Here is a 27,064-nt window from a genome sequence, read left to right as displayed (position 1 = left end):
CCAAGGGGCGCTTTCTCTTTGGCCAGGGCTCCCGCCCACCACAAGTCTCTTTCCCCGGCCACGCCCACACTCCTCGGTTCCCTAAGAGGCTGTGCTGTGACTGGCGGCATGGAAGAGGGCCGAGCCCACCTCTGCGCCCCCATGGGGCCGCCCGAGGTTCTAACTCCAGGGTCGCCAGACAACAGCTCATGGTCTGTTTTGAGTGGCCAGTGGGCTGGGAATGGCTTTTACATTTCTACATGGTTAAGGAAAATCCAGAAAAGGATTTCAGGAAAGATCCAGAAATCCATTTCATGGCATGTGGAAATGAGACAAAATTCGAATTTTAGTGTCTGCATGGCTGGCAAAGCCTAAGACATTGATATCTGACTTTACAGAGAGAGTGTGCTGGCCCCACCCACCCAGAGCTTCCCCCAACTCACTGCTGATGACCGCCATGCAGGGACCTATGGAGAGCTGCTTGCGGCATGTTCGGCCCCAATTCCGAGGGAGCAGACGGGGGCAGTGCCCGTGCTGACAAGCCTGCTGTCCTCCTCAGGCTGCAGCCCACAAGCCACCTCTGTCCCCGTTTGTCTCCCTGGGCCCCAGCTCACCTCCACCCTGGGGCCTGCGAGTGGCTGGCACAGACCCGGGGCATGAGAAGCCCCCGCAGGACAGCCAGAGTGACTTCTAAAACCATAACTGCACCATGGATGCCTTGTAGCAGGCTCCTTCAAATGGGAAACAGACTCAGGAGGAAAATCGTGCACCCGAGTTCCTGTCTCCCCTTCAGAGAACAACTCAGCTACGACGCCTGGTGGTGGAAGACCTGAGTCCCATTCACCGGAGTGGCTGATGGAGACAGGAGAGTCATCCTCCTACGTCACAGTCACTATTTCGGGTCGCTTTGATCCGGAAGGCGCTGCAGAGGCAGCCCCATCTCGCAGGTAGGGAGCCGAGGATCAGAGAGGCCGCACTGTGCCAGACCCCGGAGGCAGGGCTCTCACAGGCCGCGCACCTGCGGCCTCCCTCTCCGGTCAGACGGGCGCCTTGTCCTCAGCCTGTGCTGTTCTGGACACCGTGCACGCTCCGGCCCGGCGGGGGACTCGCACAGCCCCCTGCCCTGGGACCCTCCGGAGTGCGGTTCCAGCTGGCACAGGCCCCTGGCAGAGAGCGGCAGGTGCTGCTTTATTCAGAGCTGGAAATCACGAGACCAGTCTGGGGACCGGTCCGGTAGCAATGTGGTGCTGAGCGCATGTGGCAGCTCGGGAACCCTAAGAAAACCACCTACAGTGCTGCTCGAGGAGAAAGCTGCTGGCGTGGGCCACCGCTGTGACCTTTCGCAGTTAAAGGGGAGGCGGTATTCCAGTTCGAGCGTGGTGAAAAACAAGCACTTTTCCCATCGGAGCCCGTGGACTTCAGGGTCTGACCCCTGCCCCAGAAGTCACCTGGGGACCAGCCTGTGCACAGGAGGGACGTCCTTAAAGGCCTGACCAAGTCTCTTGAGAACTCATCCCAGGGAACTGAACTCACTACACAAACTCCACACTCACCCAAGAGGTAAACCACCATTCTGCGCTCCTGTGTGGACGGGAGGAGTCTGAGCCCGCACAGAACCTTTCTGAGCTCGTGCCAACCCGACGGCCATGCTGGGAAGCAAAGTCTCAGTGGACGGAGAGGCTGTGCTGGAGGACGGCAGTTCTGCAGCGTAGCTTGTAAAAATATTCATTCATCCACTCATTCGTTCATTCATTCATTCATTCATTCATTCATTTATAGATAGAGGGGAAGGGAGGCTGAAATAGAGGGAGAGAAACATCGACTGGTTGCCTCTTGCACTACTCCCCCAAACCCTGCGACGGGGAACCAAACCCACAACCCAGGCATGTGCCCTGACCGGGAATTGAACCAGTGACCTTTCAGTTCACAGGATGATGGCCAACCTACTGAGCCACACCAGCCAGGGCTTGCAACTTATTTTATACGTTGGAATCAATGGAGGAAGTAAGGGGGAGTTACATGAAATCCATGGGTGGTAGATTAGTGAGGCAGGAGAAAGCAAAGTGGGGAATCTCTGGGACGGGATGAAAAATGAAAAGGACAAATACTTCTGTCACACTGGTGGGCGTGGGAGAGTCAGTAGCTAACGCTTACAGAACACAGCGGTGGGATGTGGGAGCGAGGGGACGAGACCGGGATCTCCTGTGCCGGGCGGGCTGCCCTGAGTGGTCTGGAAAGGTCGCTCAGATGCTCAACATTTCACAGGTGCGTTATCTCAGATGCAGGAGGACAGCAGAGAGGCTGGCCTTCGGACAGACTACCGCCAGGACCCGCTTCCCTCAGGGATCTGTTCAGACTGATCTGCGTGGTTACTTTTGGAGTCTGAGTCTGTAAGCCCACCACGCAGGACCCCCGCCCACCCCTGAGTGTGTCAGGTTCAGTACGTGGCCCCTTGCTCACGCCGCACACCCGGAGGCTGACCTCACATGACACAAACGGACACTGGTCACTGCCGGATCACGACCACTGTGGGCGAGAAACGGGCTCTGGCTGGGCGGCCAGCAGACCGTCGGTCTCTCAGGTGCTGAGTTTTCCTTGTTGAAGAAGCAGCCTGGAGGACTGGCAGAGCCACAGAACTGACACCGAGAAGTCTGGCCAGTGGGTGCAGTTCCCGACTTTTACAGATGAGGACATCGGTGCTTCATCACAAAGGGGAGGTAATGGGTCTGAGTTCAAGGTCGAATGGGATGGATTTAACTGATCCTGGAAAATATGTTACAAAATGATAGGACATGAGCAAATTCTGATCTAATAAAGTTTATGTGTTCCTCTCTCAACATCCTCTCATTAAATTCTGATTCCCCTGTCTATTGTAATTTAATGGGCCCTTTGTCAGTCTGTTTTAGGTTTATTTCGAACACGGAAGTGGGTGTTTTGTTGAAAAGATTAGATGTCAGAGCTCAGATGCTGACCTTCCTAACGTGATTTAATAAATCGTGACTTTCCTATCAAACTCTTTGAAAATGAAAACTTTGTCCTGGGAGCTAACGGTTCGGAGATTAAGTAGCAGCACCCTGAGCCTTCCCTCCCTCTTGCAAAAGCAGAGTTTACAAGGCTCCTTCCTCTTTGTTTGTAATAACGAAAATAAACCGAAGTCCTGACATACTTGTAGCATTTCCATTCCTACAGGAACAAACAGGAACCTTCATTGTCCTTTCAAGTTACGGCTCAGTCAGCGGACCAGCTGCATGGACACCAGGGCCCAGGGCTCTCTAGGAAACACCCAGCGGGTGTGCCTGCGAGATGCCCAGGGGGCCTGGGAGCCGCCTTCCCAGAGGGCCTCTGCAGCGCACAGCCCTGGCTGGGAGGCACGCACGGGGCTGGGATTTTTCCTGTTGCCTGGCTGCTGACCCCCTACAGGAAGATAACGGACAAGCCAGGAGGGCGGAGCCGCTTGCTGCACATGTCTGGCTGCTCTTATCAACTTATCATATAAGGGGAGGCGAGTGATCAATTCGGACCCTGACACGCAGCATCCACACTGACCCGCAGGCGAGCGCGCCCTCCCCAGTGAGCGGGGTCACACTCCCTGTGGAGATCTGACAGCTCGCAGCAGGACAGGCACTGGGGAAGTCTGCCGCCGGGACGCGGGGACCAGGCTCCCACACATGGACCTCAAGCCCGGCAGCTGAGCCCCTGCGTCTGAGACTGCCGCCCGAGGACCTGGCTCCCATGCGCCTCGGAGTCTGCTGAGCAGCCGGCTCGTCACCCAGACAAGGAAAGAATGTGGCGGGTTGTTTTCTTTGCTCTGAGCTGGGACCTGGCCCTGGCTGCAGCCTACAACAACTTTCGGAGGAGCATGGACAGCGTCGGGAGGAGGCAGTACCAGGTCCAGCACGGCGCCTGCAGCTACACCTTCCTGCTGCCCGAGACGGACAGCTGCCGCACGCCCTCCAGCCCCTACGTGTCCAACGCCGTGCAGAGGGACGCGCCGCTCGACTACGATGACTCGGTGCAGAGGCTGCAGGCGCTGGAGAGCATCATGGAGAACAACACCCAGTGGCTCATGAAGGTAGGAGAGCGCCGGTCCGCCTTAGCGGCCCCGGCACCACCGCTGCGGCTCTGCTCTAATGCCCGAGGGGGGGGGAGCAGGGGAAGGATGGCTGCAGACACCTCGCAATGAATGAGGGCTGCTGGTGCCCAGGGCGAGGGTGGGAGGCTGGCGTGGCAGGACTGGGGGAGGCGCTGCGTGAGAAGAGTGTCATAGTGGACAGAGAGCGAGCCCGCCAGTGGGGAATCTGCCTGAGCCAGGCAGAGGAGACGGGCAGGCTGTTCTGTTCGGGCGTTAAGCTCAGCGAGAGCTGCTGCCAGGGACCTCGTAACTGGCTGCAGCCTGGGAGGGGGGCGGAGAGCAGCAGCCCCGGAGCCAGGAAAAAGGGGACAATCATGTTAATTACCGATACAAAACGACAGAGGAAAGGGCTTTACCGATTTCCTGAATTTATTTACTGAAAGAGACCATGGCTCCCAGTGAACCAGAGGAAATTAAATAAAGCAGGTCTCATGTTTCGCAGAACCCCAGGGCTTCCCCCCACGGGGCGGGCATTTGTGAAGGGGTGTTTCCCCAGCCCTCCAGGGCCAGCACTGGCTTTGCAGGGGACTCATATGGGACGGGGCGCAGGGCCGGTTCGCTGCACCAGTGCTGGGATGGGCGGTTGTGCTCTCAGCTCAGCCTGGGAGCTGCTCACGGGAAACCCCAGCCCCCCGGCATTTTACTGTGGTGGACTGTGTGTGTACCAAAGGCCGGTCCCTGGGGGTTATAACTCCTGCCACCGAGACGCTCACAGGCTGCAGGATGTAACTATTCAAAGCCACCAGGAACTTTAACGAGCTGGTTCACCTCATTCACAACTTTGCCCCAGAAGAGCGGATTGCGATCAGTCTTTCATGCCACCGGGAACTGTCTGTTAGGATACCTTATCTGAACCTCAGAATAGGTCTCCCTCCTAATCTGCCTTTCTCATTAACTGCTGCCTTCAGAGAGGAAAGGACTGGGTCATTAGCAGAGCCTGGAGCCTGGAGCCCCAATGAATGAGCGCTCTCAGCGTGGCTTCAGGGGGACGAGGGGTCGCTTCAGATCAAAGAACAGAAAACACAAAAACCTACCGAGAGACCCGCCCGGTCCTATAAAACTCATTAGTGACACCTCCCTAAGCACTGTCCCTTTGGGTGACTTGCCAATAGGTCCCTCTCTTTTCCTGGGAACGTCCCTGTGGTCTGCTCCTTTTAACTCTTCCAACACTCAGAACGGTGAGAGGAGCAACATTAATCCGCAGGCAGTACGCACGACGCAGATTCAAGTGTTTGGGAGACAGATGGCCTTCCGGACTCCTGCTCACCTTGTCTGACCGAGCACACGGCTTGGGCGTGCCCCCACATCTTGCGGTGCAGGGCCAGTGGCCACGGGCAGGGCGGGAGAAATGCCCTCCATTCTAGCAAACAGTCTGATCTGCCCAGCTGCTACGTCATCTCTTAAGATAAACAGCCTGGAAACATAAAAGAATGTTTTGCCAAATGCAAGACTGCTAAACTGTATTTGCTTAATGAAGCCCCGCGAGGTCTACCTGGAATGCCAGGAGCAGGGCTCATATTTCTTTCCTAGATAAACAACCCACCCTCTGGGATCTTTGAGACTCTGTTTAAGGAAGGTAAAGGATGAGGAAATCTACATTATGTGACCCCAAGTTTTTTCCTCCCCAGGGTGAGTTAGTAAATATTTGAACAGTGGCACAGGGGTATTTCTGAATTCCTGCATTAGCTACCTAGCTAAATATCACCGAGGATGACTTAATGTTTATCTTCTCTTCGGCTCAGCACCTGCTCCCCTGGCCCATCTGGGTGCCATGCACCTGAGAAAGTCAGTTGGTATTTTCACTCCGTGTTGGGGAGTAAAAGAAAAAGAGCAAATAGGACCCACTTAGAGCGACTGCCTGTCGGCTCTCTGCTTGTTTTATTCTCCTGTGTTTTGCCACCTGTGGCAACAGACAGTGCTCATCTCATAGGGGACAGGGTAATATATACGGGGGCAGATAAGCCAGGGATGAAAGGGCCGGCGGCGCACTCTCACACCTACTGCCAGGCCATCACAGAGAGAAAAAACACACTTCTATGGTTTTCGTTTCCCATACTTCCTTTCCTTTAGAGATGTTTATTTATATATTTTTGTTTCCCCATTTCCTTTCTGTCCCTAACCAATACTGAAAATGAGGGGGTAGGGGAGGGAAGGAGGGGGAGAGGGGGAGAGAGGGAGAGCGAGCGCACTTTAAGCTTCCCAGAAAACGTGTCAGGAAGGAAAGTGAGCTGCGGTTTCTGGTGAGCTGATTTCAGGGCAGATGAGGAGTGTTTCTTCTCGTGAGTAGTCAGTACTGCCTTGGGACCGGGACTGAGAAAGCGGTTTTGCACTTCACCAAAGATGCTACTCTGCGCCTTCATCTGCTGGGCACGGGGAGTGGCCGCCTTGTGAACGAGGGAGAGGGCCGGGCTGACTCAGCCCGGCAGGGGGCTGAGCAGGAACAGAGATGCTCTCCAAGCAGGCGCTGGCACCAAATGCTGCGGTGACCCACGAGCTCCCTGGACGCCACTGGCCCTGCGAAGCCGCCACGACTCTAACCCTCTGGCCCAGATACTAGAGACGCTTCATAAAGGCTGACAAATAGCAAAGTGGATCGTGTCTTGCTAGGAGGCCAAATGTTTCCCCCGAGTAAGAGGAAACAGGGAGCGGAAATAAACAACTCTTTCACACTGACGAACACCGTGCATGTGTAAACAACTGCGAAGCCCATTGTGCTTGAACACAGACTGTTTTGAAAAACACAGCCACTGCCTGTGAACTTGAGGTAGACACTTCCTCAGTCACCTCACTGGGGTTTTTTTAATGACAAAAGTACTGGCTGGAAACTGCAAACCTGAACTGAGATCCTTTCCTTCCTTTAAAAGTAAGATCTGAGACCTTTTAACAGGACCAGAGAGCTCTCTTCATCGGTCAACACGCGGTGAACAAGGCAGCCGTGCGCCCCCAGGACTCCCCCGCACTCAGAGCACTGCCCCGCCCCGCCCGGCCAGGGATGGTGTCAGTGTGTGAGTGTGTGAGTGTGTGCGTGCAAATGCGTGTGGATGGGTAAGTGTGCAAGTGTGTGCCGGTGTGTGAGCATGAGTGTGTGGGGGCGTGTGTGTATCCTGTGCTCGGTTCCGTAAGGGAAAGAACGACCCCCTCACGCCCACGGCTCCCGGCAGCGTGGAGCGTAGGTCGTGTCCTCAGCACACTTGGTGCGTTCAGATAAGCCGATTAACCCCTTTATTTAGGGTTGTAGGAAAATGGTGGTTGTTATTATTTAATCATATGTTAATAACATGGTAAGGGAGGGACAGATTTCACTGCGGTAGGGCAAGTACAATATATTTGTTTAGAAAATGCAAGTATAGTAGAATGTTTACTGTAAGCACTAAGCAAGGCGTAGAGTGCAATGTGTGAAATGTAGTAAGTGCTTACTCCGCGTCACACATGAGCATCTACATACGAAAGTCTGCTTTCTGTGATCACGTGACCCTGCTACGACACGGGGCCCCGCTGGTTTAACTCTGCGCGCGCCACACTACGGGAACCAGGAATTGGATTTGTGCACGCGACTTCTGCGCTGTCTTACTGTTCAGAAACCAGATATTCCGCGTGGCCTCCACGCTGAAACGTGGACTTTGGTTGATTTTAATCAGCGTGGTCCCTTACAAACAGCAGAAAGTGGGAAGTCAATCCCCCGCCCCCATCCTCGGTCCCTCCTGCAGGCTGTGTGTGCAGAGGTTCACGCTGGCTCTTTACTGTACCCGACTCAGTATCACACACAACACATGAATCTCCTCCTCTTATATCAAGTGACACTACGACATGATCAGAGTCTTTTCTTGGCTCACAAATGACATGAAAAGAGGTTGGAGGGAAGAGATTTTAATTAGGGAAAAAGCAAAATTTAGAAGATGGAGGTAAAGGAGAATGTAGATTAAAGACATATGTGTGTGAGACACCCCCCCCCCCCCCCACGACTCACCGTGATGGAACCTGTCACGATAAGAAACTGTGGCCGTGGGGGCAGGGCTGCCTGGGCAGGGGGCAGGAGCAGACCAAGGGGCCTGAGTGGCTCGTGGGCTCCCTGAGCTGACGGCAGGGGGCTGCGCCGTGCAACACGGGTCAGGTCAGGTGCTCTGGCTGTGCAGCGTGTCGGCTGACTTATGACAGTGGCGGCTCAGCAGACATACTATTGTCACTCACGAGTCCCTCGTTACGTGACTTATTATATGCCCCTACACTTATCTGATAGCTGAACAGTTTTTATTCAAAATAAAAGACAAAGTGAACCATATACAGATGTGTGTGTATATTATGTATATAAAGATATACATATGAAGAGATATGTGTATGTATCTTCCTTGACTTGAAGAAAACAGACAATGAGATTCTTCCCCTTAATTACCCTAGAAGCCTTCTGACAGGAACAGAGCCACACCAGCCGCACGGCGGTCCCCAAGGTCACAATGGTACGCAACAACAGGCAGCAAAAGACCTGACAGCGCTTTCCGCACCCTGGCTCATTGTCCTCAGACAGCTCCAAAACACAGGCACGGGCACCGTCCCACCCGTCTGGCCACCACCTGTGGCCACGGGCCAGGAGGCACCAGCGTGCTTTGCAGTTCACAAGTCTTGCAGGGTTCCTGCTGAGAAAACCAAACACGGAGCAGCACGTGTGTCCCCCTGCGGCCCAGACGCAGGACTTTCCCGGGGGGCTGGCCAGACTGTAGAACACTGTTGAGAAGTGCGGATGAACACGAATAGAGTGTAATTTCTTAGCTCCCTAGCATCTCTGAGTAAACACCTACCTGCCCTTCCCACCCCTCGTTGGGGGGTTTCCGTCAGGACAGGTGTCATTAAGGTTCATTTCTTTGTTCAACAAATATTTTTGGAAGGCCTGCGTGTGCCCAGGCGGGGGCCTGGGCTGAGTCAGTGAGGCAGAGATGACTAAGGGTCGGCCCTGGCAGGGACGGGCTCCGCATTAGCAGCACATTCTTGCCAGAACACGCGTGACCGGAGGTGGAAAGCGCTGCACAAGAACGATGAATGAGTGAGGGGCAAAGAGCCAGGGACAGAGTGGGGAGTGCTGGAGCGCAGGGCGGAGGGTGAATCAGCTGCTCTCCACACTGAAACCTCTTCTCCAAAAGGAAATTCAATTCAGACTGTTTCCGGATGCTCGCTCTTCCTGATTTCCAAAGGGAGGCAAGTTACTGCAGAAGGCGGGGCGCACAAAGAATGCACAGAAACTTCCATGAGTACGTCTACCATTCTGAAGTGACCATCCTTAACGTCCACGGCCGACACATGCCTCTCAGTGTGTGATCAGTTTTAAACGTGCTGCATGTACCCTAACAGTGGACACATCTGTCCGGTAACTCATACATTCCACCGAAAAGTGAAAAAGGGAAGTGGGTCTGTGAGGCTGAGAAACTTGGCGACAGGCATACAGTGATGGTAGCACCTCCCCTCACCACGGGTCAGGGTGTCCAGGGCTCAGCTCAGCCCTCAACCCCTGATCCCGAAGCAGCCTTGGCATCTGAGGGCAGCTGAATGAACAACCTGCTTCCCAGGTGCGCAGTTAAGAGGTGCCATCCATCTGTGAGGGGATGGTGCCCAAAGCTGCTAAGAACAAAAAGCAATTTGGGGATGTCCGAGGTGTGGAACAATGACATAAATTCCACTGGGCAGCTCAGAAGAATTTTTACTGAAATGGCGAGGGATGTGACAAACCGTTCCTACGGGAACAGCCCTCTTGCAGAAGCTGACAGAGGGTGACATCTGAAAGTGACAGAGCTACTTGAAAGTCCCTGCCAATGAAGTTCAGGCCCAGGAAAGTCACGTGAGACGTCCCCGGCCCCTGTGTGATGTTAAAAACGAGAGGGCACCCCCCTCTAGCATTTTACATGTAGGCGTAACTGCAAACCCCCCCGCATCAATGTGATGTTCTTGTGCAAAATGAGAAAACAATACAAAGCCCAAGGACTAGAGGTAATTACAAACGAAAAAACTTCACGGATAACACTTTAGAACACAAGTTTCTGCAGTCACTGGGGTTAGGACGAAGGTGTTTGTACCCGTGTGGTTCGAAAGTAAGGGAATGGGCACCCTACCAGTTGAACAGTGAGGCAGGAGTGCTGGCTGTCTGCTTTTCAGTTAATGTTTTAATTAGAGACTTCCCCATGAAATCACCTTCCTTTCTTACCCTAATCTTGGCCTGCACCAGTGAAGGATGTGGAATCCATTAAAAATCTCCTGAGAAGGGAGCCTAATCCTTTTACCACCAACCCTCTTCAGCCGCTCAGCCTTTGTCTTTGCCTTCCCGGTCCCCCAAGACCCCAATTACAGCCTCAGCAGCCCCCCCCCCGGGGGTGCTGGGCGGTAATTACCACGCTCAAAAATCAGGCCAAGCCTCCCTTGGAACAAGCTTCCATGTGTCTGTAAACTGCTTCAGCGCACCATAGTGTCCGCACCCAGGATTTAATACTTGAAGAAGCAACACCCAGTCAGTATGCATGTGAAGAACACAGCCCGGCGTTTTAACATGTAACTGTACGGTTCTTCTTTTTTGTGGACCGCGGTGAATTTTCAGGGAAGAGATGTTAAAAGACAGAGGTCTTGGGAAACAATGTTACCGTTTCCCAAAGTGGTCCCCTTCCGCCCAGACCACATGAACCCACACTTGCTCACACAAGTGTGGGCCCTCTTGAAGGGCCCTCTCAGTGCAAGGGGGCGATTCCACCAGGGTGACTTAACTGGGTGCTTGGCCGCGTGATGGCGTGCCCCACGCCCCCGTGCTCGGTACTCAGCATTCCAGGGTGCACCGTGGCCCTGAAACATCCAGGAATGAGGGTCCAGCCATCACTAGCTGACATCTACTATGGGGCCGAACACGCTCCCCACCAGTGGTTGCTGTTCTGGCTACCGAAGCTTCGGAGCTGCCGCCCCCTGAGGCCTGGGAGCCTCGAGGCCCTGACACCTCTGTGGAGGAGGAAGGAAGGAGGAGCTGGAAACGACTGGGACCGTTTAAAGCCCCAGGGATTTAGCCAAAGGTGGTGGCGCGCTCACCTTCTCCTGACCTTGGAAGCAGGCGATTCTGTAACAAAAGAAGAGTGAGTGTGGGCACAAGCGGCCGAGTCAAAGAAATCGACCAGAGCGCAAGGCCACGCCGGTGTCATTAAGCGCGCGCACCTCTGGGGCTGCCGTCCCGGCTTCACTGTCTGTTTAGTTAACTGCAACGCCAGTGAGAGCCGGCCTGGCTCCCTGGTGCCCTGTGAAGCTACAGAATGAAAGATTTTTGTTGTTATTTCATTGGCTCCTCATTATATGTAGTAAATGAGTGTTTGAAAACCAGTTTTAGGCTCTTAGCAAAACTGAGTGGAAGGTAGAGAGATTTCCCATATACTCCCCCCTCCTCCGCAGCACACCTGGTACAATCAAGGAACCTGCACCGACACGTCAACACCCAAAGGCCACCGTCTCCTTCAGGGCTCACTCTGGGTCTCGCACGATGGCCGGTATCCAGCGTGGACTCACTGCCCAAAAGCCTTATGGGCTCCGCCTGCCCATCCCTCCCTCCCTCCCTCAACCCGGCAACCACCGCCCTGCCCCTGGCCCCACAGTCTTGTCTTTCCTGGAGTGTCAGTGAGTTGGAATCATACAGTATGCAGCCTTTTCAGACTGCCTTCCTTCACTTAATCGGCTATTTTTTTTAAGCATGTTTAGCCTTACGTTTGTTTAGCGACCCTTGCCTCATTCAACTACAGGGACTGGCTGAGCCACCTCGGTGAACCTGCTTACTTTCAGGGGGGCCTCGGGCACTAGTCTGTGCTCCAAGTAACCTGGGGAGTACCAGGCGTCACACTGGGGCTGTGCTCTCAGTGACAACACCAGAAACACACCGACCCAGATCTGCTCTGTACGGCACATTCAGGAGGACCCGCTTGAACGGATGGGCTGGTGGTGCACCTCTGAGGTAGACGCCTCAGAGCACATCTTCACTCTGAGGCCAGGGACTTCCTTCCTCCAGAAGAGGACAACGCTAAGTGTGCACGTCACGCGCCTTTATTCATAGCGTACGGCCAAGGGCCCCTCTGTGGAAGCACCCGGCTCCAAGCCGCCCACGGTGCCTCCTGAGCCTCCCCATCTCTGTCCCACGAGCCCACTGACACGGCCGGGCTCGAGCAACTCAGTCTGTGCTGCCTCTGCTTCCAGGGGGCGATGAGCAATGCCATTCTGTCGTCTGCTCTGGTTTTGTGGTAGGAGGCGGCAGCGACTAAATGGCTGTTAAAGGCAGTCCCAGACCCCCTTCTGCGCAGCCACCCTGGGGCTAGCCCGGCAACCTGCACTTCTTGGCAGAAAAGTTTCAGATTCCTGAGAGGTACTGTCTCCTCTGGGCGCCTTCTCTCAAGTCACTAAACCTGCGGCACCAACAGACCCGACCGGCCCCGGTTACGGGCTAGACAACCCCCAGCATTAGTCTGAAGCGAACTGAAGCACCCTTTGAGTTTCATTAGCGACTACCGAGTCTTTGGAACCCTGAAAAATCATTACATACGGATGTTGGTTAAAACTTCTCTAAGCAAAATTTAACGGGAGAGTCTGGTGTAAAAATGCTGCTGGAGAGAAGATACTTTGCTGAATCACAGAAAACAACCAAATTCCAACCACAAGCTAGTTATCCATGCTTAATGTTTAGTGTAAGTATTTGAAACTCCTAATTATTTTTAGCTACTAAGGAATATTCTTAAATTTCCTTTAAAAAAAAAAGCTTACCCAATTTTAACTTAATAAAGTGTTAATAACAGGAATTCCTGACCAGAACTGGTTTCAACTCAACTGTAACGGCAAAATGCTCTTAAAAGCAGTAACGGTCGTGTAATTAGATCATAAGGTAAAGAATCAAGGCTAATCAGAACACTGTCTCCTCGAGTGACAGCTGGTCATCCTGCGACATGTAATTAATTGTCCAGATTTTCACACACGGCTCCCCGCTGGGTCACAAACACAGCGTAGCCACGCCTGCTCCTCCCTCTAACGGGACAGCATGTGATGCGTCGCCGATATTGGCTGTGAGGAGACAGCCAGCCGCAAGCCCGGTGTTCACTGGGTGTACACGCCTTCCCTTCCCCTCCTTACCCCAAATGCCACCCCATTCATGCAAACGGCCCCTGGGTGAGAAAGAAAAGGAGGAAAATCCCCGACAAATGAACAACTCTCCCACCTAGCCGGGACCCTCTCTGGGTCCCTCACAGTCTGCAGTGACTCCGAATGCTGAGTCCTGGCCTGCAGGTGCCCCGCCCCACTCTCTCACCTCTTCAACAACAGCGGGGTTTGCAGCTCACGGCCGCGAGGCCAGCATCCGCCGCGTGCTTGTTTAGAAGGCCTACAGCATTTCTGCAGAAGGATACTGTTCAGACGACAGCAGTCACTAGAGGTCAAAACCGAGAACTTTTCCCTGTTGGCGTCCAGTGGTTGTTGCTGTACGATGACAGTGGGGACGATGCTGCCTGGCGTTTTGACAGCAGCCGGGAGCCTGCAGAGGGGTGGCACTGGCTCATTCACTGTCACAACGGCCCACTTCAGGTAGACTCTCCCTCCGAGAAGAAACGGAAGCTCAGAGTGGTATCAGATGTACACAGTTGGCAAAACTACGATCAAGTGTCTTTACTCCAGAGCTTTATACAGTACCAGATATTCCAAAGACTTAAATAAAATGCCACACGTGTCCTATGTGGATAGGAGAGCTAGCAGCCTTCGCCTCGTTTCGCAGACACCTGCCCTTCCGACACCACATGCAGCAGTCACACCCCAAGCCAGTCCCTGGAGAGCGAGGACGATGTGCAAAACTAGGGGAAGAGCGAGGAGAGCTGTGTGGGTGGGAGCTGCTGCTTCCGGGCTAGCCTGGGGAGTGCGCCAAGGAGCTGGGGTGTTAAGTGACATGCCAGGTCCCAGACTGCAGGGTGGGGGTCTCAGCCCAGGAACACCCGATTCCAGAGCCCTGCCGTGCACAGCAGCGTCCCTCCTCCTCCCAGCTGTGCTCCTTCGCTCTCGGGACTGGAACCCAGCCCGACAGAGAACGCAGAACCCGAACGACTTAACCCTCCCTGTGACTGCGATGCGTGTCAGCACAGACAGTAGGCGCCGTGCGCTGGGTCACCAGACGTCTGCATCACGGCAGCCGACAGCAGCCTGTGCGGTCTGGGGGCCGTGGCGTATAGTCTTGGCTGTGTCTTCAGGCCTTGGGAGGGATTCCCGAGCAAGCCGGAGAGCTGCAGCTCTGCTGACCAGCACCCCTGCTCCCCGCCAGCCTCACCCCTTCATGTGTCCCGATGGGTCCCCGACTCTGGGCTGTGCTGTTTCACGGAATCCAGCGCTTACTTCTCTTCAAGGTGTAACTTAGAATAAAATGAGCAAGTCTGGAGTGTCTACCTCGATGACTTTTGGAGGACCCGTGTAATGACCCCCTGCCCCTCCCACCCCAGGTCAGCTCTGCTCTGCCCTCTGTCACGACAGGCTCATTCTGCTCAGGTCAGTATTTCACGGAGCTGGGACAACACGGTGGGTCCTCCTTCCTGGTGTCTCATGCTCTCTGTTACTCGCCCTTGCTGGTGTGTGCTGAGACTTGCCCCTCCCACTGGGGCGTGGTGTTCACTGTGGCGAGTGCCACGCCACGTGGGCCCACTGCACCAGTGTGGAGGGACACTGGTGGCCTTCCGTGGAGGCCCACGTTTCTTCCCTGGACGAGCCCGTGTGCTGTGTCACTACTGTTACCCCTGGGGGGACTTAAAGCTGCCCTGAATGGCTGCTGAGACTGACCCGCCTTCGGATGCAATCCTCTCTTCAGGACACAGGTTGGGAGGCTCGCATGCTCCCGGGGCCCCCCAAGAAGGCTCTGAGTCCTGGTCAGGCCTGCCGTCCTCCCACTGAGGCTGCAGCGGCAGGTTAACCAGGGCGCAGGGTGGGGGGGCGGGTCCACAGCCCACCAGGCTCCCACCCACTGCCCCTCTGGCCTTTCAATCTTCACCTCTCTGCCAGCATGGCCAGATGTCCCAGAACCAGCACAGCGAGATGGGTCTGCACATGCACCTCCCCAGCCTGGGCTTGCTCCAGGAGCCCAGGGTTCCTCCTTCCTGCTCTCCCACCTCTCCACATTGTGCCAGGCTCCGCCCACCTGAGGACCCGTGGGCATTGCCACGGAAGCCCATGAGGGGACCTCCCATGCCATCCCCTCCCACACCGCCACCTCTTGCACGGGGGCCAGCCCGACCTCACCTCCTGAGCAAGATGGTGTCGTGGAGACACACAGCTGAGGACCCCAAAAAGCCAAAAACCACTCCCAGGCCGGCCAGGGTGGGGCTCGTGGCCACTGAAGGTGAGGGCCAAGATGAGGAGTCATACCCCCGTGCTGAGTGGACCACTGGAGCCCCACCCCCACCTATTGGCACCCATGCTCCAGGGGACACATGGTTCAGGGGCTCAGGGACAATGATGAGCACTCTCCACACACCACCTGGAAAATGCCGGCTGAGATGTCAGACAGGCACTGGGGACAGAACCTTTGCTTCGGGTCCAGCCTGGGCCTCCTCAAGCCGAGCACTCCAGAGGGGCTGAGATTCCAGGGTGACCAACCACTCAGCGCTAGAACCCCAAGGGCTGCCAAAACTCCCACGGAGGTCCTCCCGCCAGCGGGACTCCAGCTGGCATCTAGACCATGTTAACGGGACACCAGGCTCCTGCAGCCCAGGGAGGCTCTCAGAATCCCTGCTGCTGATGAATCCGCACGGCCTGCAGGGTCCAGCCCAAGGCACTCCAGCAGCACAGCGAAGCTGGTTGCAAAGTGGGGTGGCGCGACCCGTTTTAACTGACACAAAGCTTAACAACAGGGAAACCCCTGCCACTGCTCCCTGCTTCCCGGGTGCACTCCCACCCCTCACCCCATGTCCTGTGAGCGTGGTGTCCCACGAGACGAGCCAGTTAAGATGGCTTCCGCGACTCATGTAACGAGTGTGAAGAGGAGGTGCTGGTGTGCTGCGCTGCCGTGTACTGCCACTCGAGGAGCGCGAGGTCTTCACCAACATTCGGCGCCCTGAAGGCAGAATGCAGCGACTCAGCCGTGCCCTGGTGGCCCAAAGTGACGCTCGCCCGCTGAGAGAGAAGCATCTCTTGAAATGACTTTTTCCCTGTTGAGTTGTGAGTAAAAACTCAAGCATGCAGAAGAAAAAGCCACTTCTGAATGGCATGCTTTTTATAACTCATGGCAGTGGAGTGACAGGGGACAGGAATTTTCCACTAGTTTCCACGGGAGCAGACGCGCATGCAGGGCTGTCGGGGGAGGGGCAGCGGCAGACCTCCGCACTGAGGCTCACCGTGGGAAACGGGCGCCGTTACCGCCAGCGCGTGGAGCTCACGCTGACCACGGCTCCCTGGCGCCTTGGCGTTCCAGTACATCTGGGGCCCCTGGGCTGTAAAACTAGTGCAGCGTGAACGAGCCAGGGTGGCAAGCCTGCGGGCTACGAATGACACGCGGAAACGAGGCACTTCCGTCTAAATGGGCACACGCTCTGTGCCTCCACCACACCACCCAAACCACGCCCGCCGGAGGCCCGCATGCCTGCGCGCCTGCCAGAGACACGGTTGTTGTTCTTAAGGGTTTCAGGAGCTGGGAGAAATACTCAAGTCTACGTCTTACTGGAGATCTTACATAACTTACTCATTCCTTTTGACTTACTGGTTTTCCCATAAACACATCAAATTACGGTGAGGGCAGTTAGAGACAGCACCTGGACTCGGGAGGGTAGGGCAGGGTAAGGCAGGGCGGACGGCACTTACACCCAGACATGCCAGGTTTGGGGTACTTGACCCCTTTCTCAGCTTATGGCACCCTCGGGTTCTTGGAAAAACAGTTGTGTGGCACCTCTAGGCCAAAAGAAAGGCCAGCAGTTACATTTATTAAGTAGCGGGGTCCAGACGGCACGCGTACTTGCGTCCTGACACTTAAGGAGCCCACTCAAACCACAAGCTCACATGAACTGAAAGCAGACATACGACACTTTCCTTTTCTGGTAAGGAACCCCAGTCGCTTGGGAGTGGGCTCTGCCCAGCTTCTCACACTTTGGAATCGGACGGGACATTTCAGTTTCCAGGCCAGCTTTCGTGCCACACTTGCTTCTCACAACGGCAGCCCCCCAAGCCCAGCTCTGCATGGTGGCCCCGCCCAGCAGCAGGGACCCGGTGAGCCGTGTGGGGCTGCATGGCCCTTCTTCCCGCCACGGCTGGCAGGTGTTCACGAGCACTGCGGGTTTCCCCGGAACACGGAGCTTCCTCCCAGGCTCCTGTGATCTCGCTGCAGGGCCTGGCAGCCTCAGTAGACAGGCAGGGGGGACTGGGCTGATAGGTGCCAGTTAATCTTCACACTAACCTAGCACGGCAGGCACTTACACGGCCGGTTTACCAACGACACACTGTGGTTAGACAAAGTGGACCTGGCAGCCAGCCTAGAGGCGAGCTGGGGTCCCCCTAGGGGGTCTGAGGCCCCAAGTTGGTGTGGTGAGGATGACTCTGCACCGGCTTCAAAAACCAGAAGTGGGGCTTCTTACCCACCTGTCCAATCCAAATAAAGCTACTTGACACAGGTTTTTCTAATGTTGCTCAAAGTAGGAAATGCTTGAATTGGATGAACTCAAACAGTGATTAATTCAAGGGACTAGTCCATTTGCTTCACTTTCCCAGAGTAACTCTGTACTGACATGCAGCTACTCGGGAGGACAAATCATGTTCTTCCTGTGCGCAGAGCCACTGGACTCCAACAGAACGCAAACCGTGGCTCAGACGTTTATTTATTTGTTATTTATTTTTAGACTAATGGGAACAGCATGAATTCTTTCTTGGTCTTCCAAGAGCAAATGCCTTTTATGCTTGATCCGGAAAGAACCGAGTTTCAGAATGTTCAATCGCTAATTTACCTAACTGAACGTGCTTAACCCTGAAGGGGCAGCTCTCCCTGGCTCTTTCAAATCACTGTCCCAAGTCCATCTCTGCCGGCAGCTCGTGGGTGCAACCTGACGGAAGCAGCGGACATAGGAAAAGGGAACCTCTCCAAGCAGTGAGGGCCGCAGCAGCCCAGCAAAACTTGTCAAGCGTTTCACCGTCAACGTGCTTTCCTTTTAAAATTCTTTCTATCGAGGTCCAAAACTCAAGAAATGGCTGTACAAAGTATACCGACCTTAAAACGACAGCCTCGTGAACCTTTAAAGTAGTTTATTCCTGTCAGCAGCTCAGAGATCAAGGTGAAACCTCTCCAGCACCCCTGAGGGTTTCCTCTCAGCCCAGAGGAGCAACCAGCCCTGCTTACCCCTCCTCCCCACAACCCCCCCCCAACCCTGTGTGGTCTGCTCTTGAACCTGGTGTGAATGGGCTCCAGGAGGAAACGCTCATTTGGGCATGGCTTCTGGTGCTGTGTGCCTGCCTGTGGCAGCATTTAATTTTTAATAGCAATCTGCTGTATTATTTTAAAAAACTGAGTCGCAGGGCATTAACCCATCAAATCGGTTCCCACGGAGCAACATTCCAAGTCCAAATACAATTCTATTGCGAGAAAGAAACTAGCGAAAAGTGCTCACTGAAGGAGTATCGAGGAGTCCCAATTTGGTATCCTGTAACTGGGCCCAGGACCCAGTTCAAGTCCCCGTGGTTTGGACAGTTCGGCAGGCTTCGCGCACGGGAAGCCAGGAAGTCAGAAAGGTCCTTTCTTGGCGAGGAGCTCATGCCTTACCTGTTTTTACTTAAATGAACTCCTTCTTGGAGTGAAATTTTATGCAAAATTACTTTAAACTTATAGAAATAAAGTAACGAATATTTGAACTCCATTTGGAGCAATGACACCTCGGCATGCTGGCCACACCCTCACCTGTGCTCTCCCTAAGTCGCTGCAGGGGCACAGCCCTGAAACAAGGGGCGCAAACAAGCTCCCGAAGCGGGAGTCCGGAACCACATCACCCCAGAACCGGCGTTGCCCAGAGAGACGTCTGACACCAGGAGGCACTCTCATTGCAGGTCAGGAGGCCAAGAAGACACACACAGAAGCCCACAGACCTGTCCCAGGCGGACCCTCCCGTCCAGGGGCTGCACAGCCTGTCCACACAGCGGGGCACACAGCTGCCAGAACATTCCCTGCACCACGAGCCACAGACACGGCGGGGCACAGCGGGGCTCGTCTGGGCCTTCCGAAGTGCAGGCAGCCCCAGTCTGGCCCCAGCATGTCACTCTGACGCCTACTGAATGCACTTTCCAGCAAACTTCAGACCAAGGAATGAAGATAAAAAGAGTTAAAACTAGTGAAAAAGAAAAGGAGCCACATGCTCTGTCTCGTCATATCACTTGGACATTGAACAGTTATGTTGCAGTGTGTACCATGGAGCGGGTTTAAAATAAATTAACATGCTTAACAGACGCTTACAGCTTTGGAAGTTAATGTGCAGAACACAGCCCAGCAAATGAGTCACAAAAATAACTGATCAGTTTGAGAGCCCTTTGCTTCTGCAGGTCACGGGCGAGCACACAAGCCCCGAGAGTGCGAGCGCGCGGGCCACTGCGTTACGTGAGCAAAGGAGGAGCAGGGCAAGTACGCAGCTCTGAACACTGGTGAGAACGAGCATGGAACCAGAGGCCACGCGGGAGCTAATCGGATAGAGTAGGAAAGGCAGATTCTGCCTCTGAAATGGTTCGGAAGGCAGGAACTCGGGCTGTTATAAAACCAGAAAATTCACAAGCGGCAGTGGGGGCTGCATGGGCTTGAAAATCTGCATGGAAAAGACACACCAGCCTACTTCCCAGGGAGGCTCAGGGCCGCCGGCTGGGCGGGGAGAGTGCAGAGATGGCAGGTGCGTCCCATCACTCGAACCCACGGTCTGCAGACCGAGGGGGTTGGGCCCAGGGGACACGCCACTCAGCCGAGGGCTGTCAGCCACACGTGAGACCAAGAAACACTCCACCGCTAGGCTCCGCTAGGATCCCCCGTCTTCTCTTTGTTTTGTTGGCAGGAGGAAGAGAGAAGGCAGCAGGAGTCAGGAATTCGGAGATCACTGGAGCACTCCCAAGCCTCTCTCCCTCTCGGAGAAGCTACGAGGCTCCCTGCCTGCCTTGTGGAGAGCTAGTGTGTCATGGAAGTGTCTTCAGACAAAAAGTCTTTTAAGCTCCTTTAACCTTCTCTTTTCCTACCGACCCAGCACAGTGACTGTGAGCATAAATTATTTCACGTTGAAGAGAAAAATACACAAAAGCCTGCCCCGACGGTGAGGGCATTGTCTTGTCCCCAGAAATGGGCCCAGGATTGCAGCAAGGTCCCGTGATGTGGAAGGGACCGGCAGGGGCACATCAAGGCCACAAACGACCTTTGGATCTGAGCACACACGGACACGGAGAGTGAGAAAGTGACGTTGCCAATGCCCACTGGTCAGCTGGTCAGCACACCTTCTGTGCTGAGTCCGGTGTGCCAGCGTCGTGCTCAGAGAGGAACCAGGCGCTGGGCGACCAGCCTGCATGGTGACCCGGGTCCTGCATCCTTGTTCCTGACGTGAGGGATTTCGATGATGCTATTCATTTCCAACCCTTTCTCCCCCCGCTTTGGAAGGCCTGCTGTGCTCCAGTGAATTGAAATGCAGGAATACGCTTATATCTGTGTCTAAGACATCTTTGCACAGGAAGACATAGGTTTGTTTACAAGCGTGCGTGTCTCTGAAGAGACACACGTTTCACAGTCTTCCTGCCACAGAAAAACACGGAAATACTCACTTGTCTCCCCCTGGGTGCACCTCCATTTCAGGGGCCAGCACAGCTTCAGCTTCGCGGGAAAGAAGGCCCCGCACAGTGCGGCCGAGGTTCACGACCCTCACTCACAGAGCTGTATTTCAGCTGCTCCCCCGTGGAACAATGGGTGCTGCTGCTCACTTTGTGAGAGAGAGAGGAGTTTTACATCCCTTTCCACCTCCGTCTCGCCTGAGCATGACCTAAATTGAGAAAACGTCCCAGGGAGCAGGCCAACGTCCCGGGCCTACAGGACACCCCGGGCAGCAGGGACCCGCCAAGCTGAAGGGAGGCCCGGCCAGACCTGACGGCATCGGCCCCACTGCTGCCTTCCTCACATGGCCACCTTGGCCTCAGTTTCCACCCCAGCTGCGCCCTTTCTCCAGTCTGTTCACTCTCAGAACGGCTGACGTTAAGGCAGCTCTCTGCAAAGCCCCAAGTGGTGGCAAGCGTCCCCCAGCACCAGATCGCTGATGTGAGCTTTCCCAAAGATCCCATGCCGCTCGGGGACCACAGGAGACAGAGGCAAGGAGAGCCACCTGATCTACCTCAGGACACCTCCTGGGACGACTGAATCCTCTGGGCCTCCCTCCGCTTCTCACTGTCCTGCAGGGACCGTCCCAGCAGCCCTGGCAGCAGTGCTGTGATGTGGGGCACCAGCGGGCCCCGCCTCGGTTGGGACCAGAGACCTGCTCTCTGCCCAGCAATGCGTCCGACTCCCGCGGCCGGGGGACCCTGGTGGGAACCTCTTCGGGGCTCGGGCAAGCAACCCCAGGAGTGCGGGCAGGCGGATGCCCACGGGCTGCCCCTGCCCACAGGGCCAGGCATTCTTCCTGCCCAGGTGGATGCTCTGGGCCCATCCCCCGGGCTCATCGGAGGGACACCACAGTGGCCTCCTCCTGGCCTGCTTCCCTCGCCTATCCTCCTGGCTGCTCCCTGGGACCACATCCTAAGTAAACTTCCTGCATGCAGCCTTTGTCTCGGGCCCTGCTCTGGGGGAGACCCCGCTACGGCAGCACGAGAATCGGGAGATGAAAATACAGAGGCGGCAGTCTGCGTTAGCGAACTGCTGCGACTGTTCTTGCTGCGCGTCGATGCATACGTGCCCGTACAGTACTCGCTGCATTTTATTGCTCTGGGCTTACAACTACCTACCTTCAAGGCGCTGTGAGCCAGAGCTCTATCTGGGGCGACAAGGAGTAGAGATTTGGGTCACTATACATAATACGCAGCGTAGGAGCCCTCTAAACGCCTCACAGGTGTAGTCCAGGCAGGTGGGGGTTGGAAAGGGCCTGTTATGAACCACCTGGCAGGACCACACTTGCCTCGGCTTCTGATCGATTCCCACAGAGCCTTACACTGGATGTGGAAAGAAAACGCAGAGGCGATGGAAGGCAAGTGGCTTTGATACGGACTTTCTAGGCTACCTTCTTCCTCAAATTCAAGTGCAGCATCACTGCAAGAGGAAACAGGGACAAACTCACTCCCCAGCTCCAGCCTCCTGTTGAGAGTGCAGGAGGGCAAAGGCTGCCAGAGGCAGCGGGCCCTGCTGCTCCCCTTTCATCTCAGCAGCTACTACTGAGTGCGTGTCTGCTCAGGCGGTGCCCGCGCCGGATGAAAATAAGGAAACTTCCTGGGAGGGAGGGGAGCCCAGCCCTGCCACTTTTCTGTCTGAAGGCCTCGTGACAGGGAACCGAGAACATTAGGTCAAAAGCCTTCCAAACAGAATATTCCTGGATTTAATCATCTTGCATTCAAGTTTTCCAACAAATACAAGAGCAAACGTTTTGCTTATCGCCAGAATGTATCTGTAGAGTGGCTATAGACTTTTGGTATCGCGAGCAAACAGGAACAGAGACCTGCAGTACTTGGAGATGCAAAAAGAAGGGTCAGCAACAGAACGCTTCTGGCATCACAGCATAGCCCAGAGTGCGGCGGGCTAGGGCACAGTCTCAGAAAGGGGAAAGGGGAGAGGACGGCTGCGGAGGAGACCCGGGCCCAGGCCGGAGGGGTGCCGCGGCCTCAGGGGCCAGGCCCAGCCAGGAGCGGGGTGCAGCCAGGAGCGGGGCGCAGGCAGAATGCGGCCAGGGTTGCAGAGCGCAGATCGGGGCGGGGTCTGCGTTCTGTCCCGCAGGCTAAGGTGCAGGGCAGGCCTCGGAGCTGCAGAGGGGTCAAGCTTGGGCAGAGCCCTTACTCCCAGGGTGGGTGGCAGGAAAGCAGGGAGGGGCTGCCTGAGAGTCCAGGAGATAAAGGAGGACAGAGGCTGGGTGGGAAGAATGAATCTGGTCAGGACAGATCACTGGGGTAGGAAAAAAACATCCTGAAGAAAAACACTGGAGAGTAAAACATTTCCAATGAAACCTCGGTTAGTTGTTAATTTCTTGGGGAAACCAGGTCATTCAGGTGAGCAAACACTAATTAATTAAAAGGCTCCAGGACATGAAGATTTATTTGAGTGTGAATGACCTCTCGCCCTGGGTCTATATACTTGGGAAGGGTCTATGTGCTTCGCATCAGCACCCCCATCTCCACGCTGGGAACCGTTTTTGTAAACTGTCTATGTTTTCCTCTTCCCGGCCAAATCCAAGTTTACTCTCCTTTCGGTACAAACAACAGTGATGGAAACCCTGGTGAGACATTTTCACGGGGGTCGGCCTCCCACGGCTGCCTCGCAAGCCGACTCATTTCCCGTCAAACTCGGCCGTTGCACGTGGAAGGGGGGTCGGGGGTGGAAGGGGGGTCGGGGGAAGCGTCGAGACCTAGCTCACATTTAAAAACTGTGTCGATGCTGCGTCGAGATTTTTTATTCTGGCTGCTAGAGCTACGACATGTTGCCCATTTTTAAGGCATGTTTGAGGTGCAACTGGTCTTTTTAGCCAATGAGGACGACACTGAGCAGCGAGCCAGGCAACCCGAGCACTCAGTAAGGAGCGGACAAAAAGAAGGTCCACACAGTCCTTTCGCGCTTCCCCGGAGACCCTGTCAGAGGCACCGGGACCCACAGATCAGCACCTCCGCCCAAGCACGGCCAGGCAGGATGCAGGGCCCAAGCACGGCCGCATGGTGGGTGCGCAGGCAGCTGCGCCCCTCCCTCCGGAGGCTCAGTGCCAACGCCGGGGTGGGCACCCAGCCTGCTGGACGCCCCGCTGGGAGGCAGGTCTCTGCCACCACCTCTCGTTTCTGTCAAGGGCTTCCTCACACTAAACAGAATTTCACTGGGCAGATTTCTCTACTTCTGGGTTTCAGCCGTAGACAATAAAAACCAGACACTGAACAGAAAGATACTAAACAGAAAAGAACTCATGGGCCTGGGCCAAGCCCGGGAGACGTCCAGGTGCACTTTCACGTGGGTCCAGCAGCCTCCTGGGTGGGTTTGGTGGCAAACTCCTGGCCGTGCGGGGACTGGGGGCCAGGCCCCGCCTGAGGGGGCCCTTCCTGTGGGAACGTTCGTCCCACACCCCATCACGGCCGTCCAGGGTCTTCCTCTCCAAAAGTGACTGCCAGTCTTCGGAGGGAAAACGGATTCCTGGTCACGAACGTCCCAGGAGACAGGACCCGCGTGAGCAGTCCTCAAGTCGGGGCTTTCCTGTTCGTAGGAACGCCCCTCCCTTCCTTACTGCCTGGTAGGTGGTCTGTCTGGCGTCTAAGGCGCTGCTGTCCTTGGACTCTCACTCATGCCAGCCTGGGGACTCGTCACTTGGGGCTGTCGACAGGCTGGAGAGGGGAGGAGCGGCCTGCGGGCGAAGGGCCAGCTTGCTCCCCCTCGCCCCGTCTCCCCGCGCGTCCCAGCACACCAGGCACCCGGAGTCCTGGCAGCTAGAGACACTGCAAGTGGCCCCCAAACCTGAACTCCGGCTACAGCAGCTGTCACTGGGCCATATGTCCCTCTGAGCTCTGGAAGCGCCTGCAACTCACCCACTTCTAAACACCTGAATTTAACCTCATGCTTCAAGTGTGAGATCAGGAACCCTTCTGGGAATCGACACAAAACGCCTAATACTGGACGCTTCTGTTTCTGTTCCACTTCCTCCCCGACTCTGAGCAGTCAGCAGACGGGTGGCAGATACCGTGCTGAATCTCATGTGGCTCTGTTGTACAGACTGTACGCTGAGACCGTAGGCACACAGGCGGCACGATGACACGCACACACACCCCCCTCGCGTACACACGCATCTGTAATTTGCTTCAGTGTAAGGTGAGCCCCCCCCCACCGACATTATACATACACACTTCGCCATCCTGAAAAGTAGTGACTGAAAAAGCACTTTGCGTTCTCTCATTTTCAAGCTGAGGAAAAGTTACAGCAATAAAAGCAAGAAATCTTATTTTTATGTATTGGGTCTTTTATGTCTTTTAAAGTTCCTCAGTCTAATTTTAAACCGGAACATGACTTCAAAATGGCAAATCACAAACAAGCCTGTCGTGGCTCCTGATGTTTGTAAAGGCGTCTGACCCAGCAGTTGCAGAAATGGGGCTGGGGCAGGGTCTCGGAGTTCTTCCTCCCCTCCAGTCATACACTGCAGAGCGACAGAAGAGAGAATACCTTTCATCTGCTCTAAGTACTGAAATCGATACGACAACGGCTTTTCTTTATAATCCTTTGTAAAGTATCACTTTGGAGTACAGGCTTAAACCCCGCTCCAGCTTGAATCTATCTGTAATAGCTCCAAACTTCCCAGAATAAGTCTCTGTAAATATTATTTTTGCTCGGTGTTAAGAGTAACTAAGATAACTTCTCTGGATGACTTATACAGCTTTAACTTTAACCTCAAAAATTCCATTATTCCCATGGTGATGAATGAGAGTAGGGAGTGAGGGGAGCGAGGGGGAGCAATCGCAAGCTTCTATATCCAAGTTCTTTTAGATGCGGTACTGAAACCATACAAGTCACGATCTTTAAAAGGCAGGGGAAGGGAAGACGGAAGGAATTTCCGTCTTTTGGAGAGAACGCAGCCACTAACGAGCCTGTACGGGCCGCCACCGCCAGCCGGTGGAGGGTTAACGGACGCGGCCAAAGTCCGCAGAGAGCTCGCTGGGGCTGCCCCGGGAGAGGACGTGACTCTTCCTCCTGGCCCTGCCGCTCTGATTCTCACGGAGGAGGAGGAGCGAAGGCCTCCACGACCAGACTGGACGAAGACTGGGAGCTCCAGCAGGTGTCGGGCTTCCTGCCCAACAGCCACGGGAGAACCTGGGGGGGCCCAGAACGTGTCTCCACCCCTGGCGCGAGGAGATGGGAAACGCGTGGGCGTGGGGGCGGGGCCCATGGCCAGCGAGCCCCGGGAGCAGGACGCTTACAGCTCCACCAGAACCCTCAGGCCCTGCACACCACCAGAGACACAGCGTGCAAAGCGTGCCAACGCCGACGGCCCTGAGCTGAGGGAGAATCACCCCCGCCCTCGCTCCTGCCTCTGCCCGCCAGGGAGGCGGAGGGGCGCGAGGGGGCCCACAGGGCGGGGTCCGCCTGCTAATGGTGCTATAGAGGGCTTCTCTGCCCTTTAAAGAACGACCTACAGGCAGTTTTGTGATCGACTGCGAATCACTCAATATAATAAAAAATATTTGTTATAACTATGTGATAAAGAAATAAAAATAGGGTTTCTGTCCTCATCTTACTCTTTAGACCAGTGAATGGAACTGTGGCTCCTATCACTGGGTCGCTACAAGAAACTATGGAGAAATAAAATCGAATGTTAAGTTACGCATGCACAACGACTTCAGAAACACACTTCAACGAGCCCTGGCCGGGGGCCCGGCTGGTTGGAGTGCTGTCCTGCGCACCAAAAGGCTGAGGGTCTCGTCCGGTGTTGGGGTGTTGCCGAGAGGCAACCGAAGGATGCTCCTCTCTCTCCCTTCCTTTCTCTCTAAAATCAGTAAGTATATTCTCGAGTGAGGATAAAAAAATAATGCATAGCTTAATTATATGGAAGCAGCCCAAGCGTCCATGAGTACCTGAGCAGATAAAAATGTGGTGCATTTGTACAACGGAATAGTACAACAGCCATAAAAAGAAGGGAAGCTCGCCGTTTGCAGCAGCTCGGATGGACCTCTGGGGTATCTTGCCAAGTGTAGGACGTCAGGCAAAGACAAACACCCCACGATTTCACTGATACCTGGGACAAAATGAACAAACGCACGAAACAGAAACAGAGTCGCACATACAAAGGACAG

At 55.0% G+C, this 27,064-nt stretch overlaps 2 protein-coding genes across 16 annotated transcripts in view; one reads left to right on the top strand and one right to left on the bottom strand.

Moving 5' to 3' along the window:
• MCPH1 (microcephalin 1) overlaps window positions 1-27,064 on the bottom strand; it is a 144,600-nt gene that overhangs the window by 32,229 nt on the left and 85,307 nt on the right. Inside the window, exon 13 of one of the 14 annotated variants that reach the window (XM_045186497.3) lies at window positions 2,284-2,742. The exons of 12 other annotated variants lie outside the window; for them this stretch is intronic. In XM_045186497.3, the coding sequence (XP_045042432.2) occupies window positions 2,557-2,742 (186 nt within the window). In that variant the 3' untranslated portion in view covers window positions 2,284-2,556. Of the gene's footprint in view, window positions 1-2,283; window positions 2,743-27,064 lie in introns of those variants that run through there. One more of the 14 variants, XM_045186501.2, reaches the window with a different exon arrangement.
• Window positions 3,240-27,064, top strand: part of ANGPT2 (angiopoietin 2) — a 46,189-nt gene continuing 22,364 nt past the window's right edge. The window contains exon 1 of one of the 2 annotated variants that reach the window (XM_024578719.4): window positions 3,240-4,051. In XM_024578719.4, coding sequence (XP_024434487.2) covers window positions 3,764-4,051 — 288 coding nt within the window. In that variant the 5' untranslated portion in view covers window positions 3,240-3,763. The remainder of the gene's footprint in view (window positions 4,052-27,064) is intronic. The other variant, XM_024578718.4, reaches the window with a different exon arrangement.

The sequence above is a fragment of the Desmodus rotundus genome, chromosome 13, assembly GCF_022682495.2.
Source record: "Desmodus rotundus isolate HL8 chromosome 13, HLdesRot8A.1, whole genome shotgun sequence".
In the NCBI taxonomy this organism is placed as follows: Eukaryota; Metazoa; Chordata; class Mammalia; order Chiroptera; family Phyllostomidae; genus Desmodus; species Desmodus rotundus.
The sequence above is the reverse complement of the archived record's forward strand: the minus strand, read 5'-3'. Positions and strand labels throughout refer to the sequence as shown.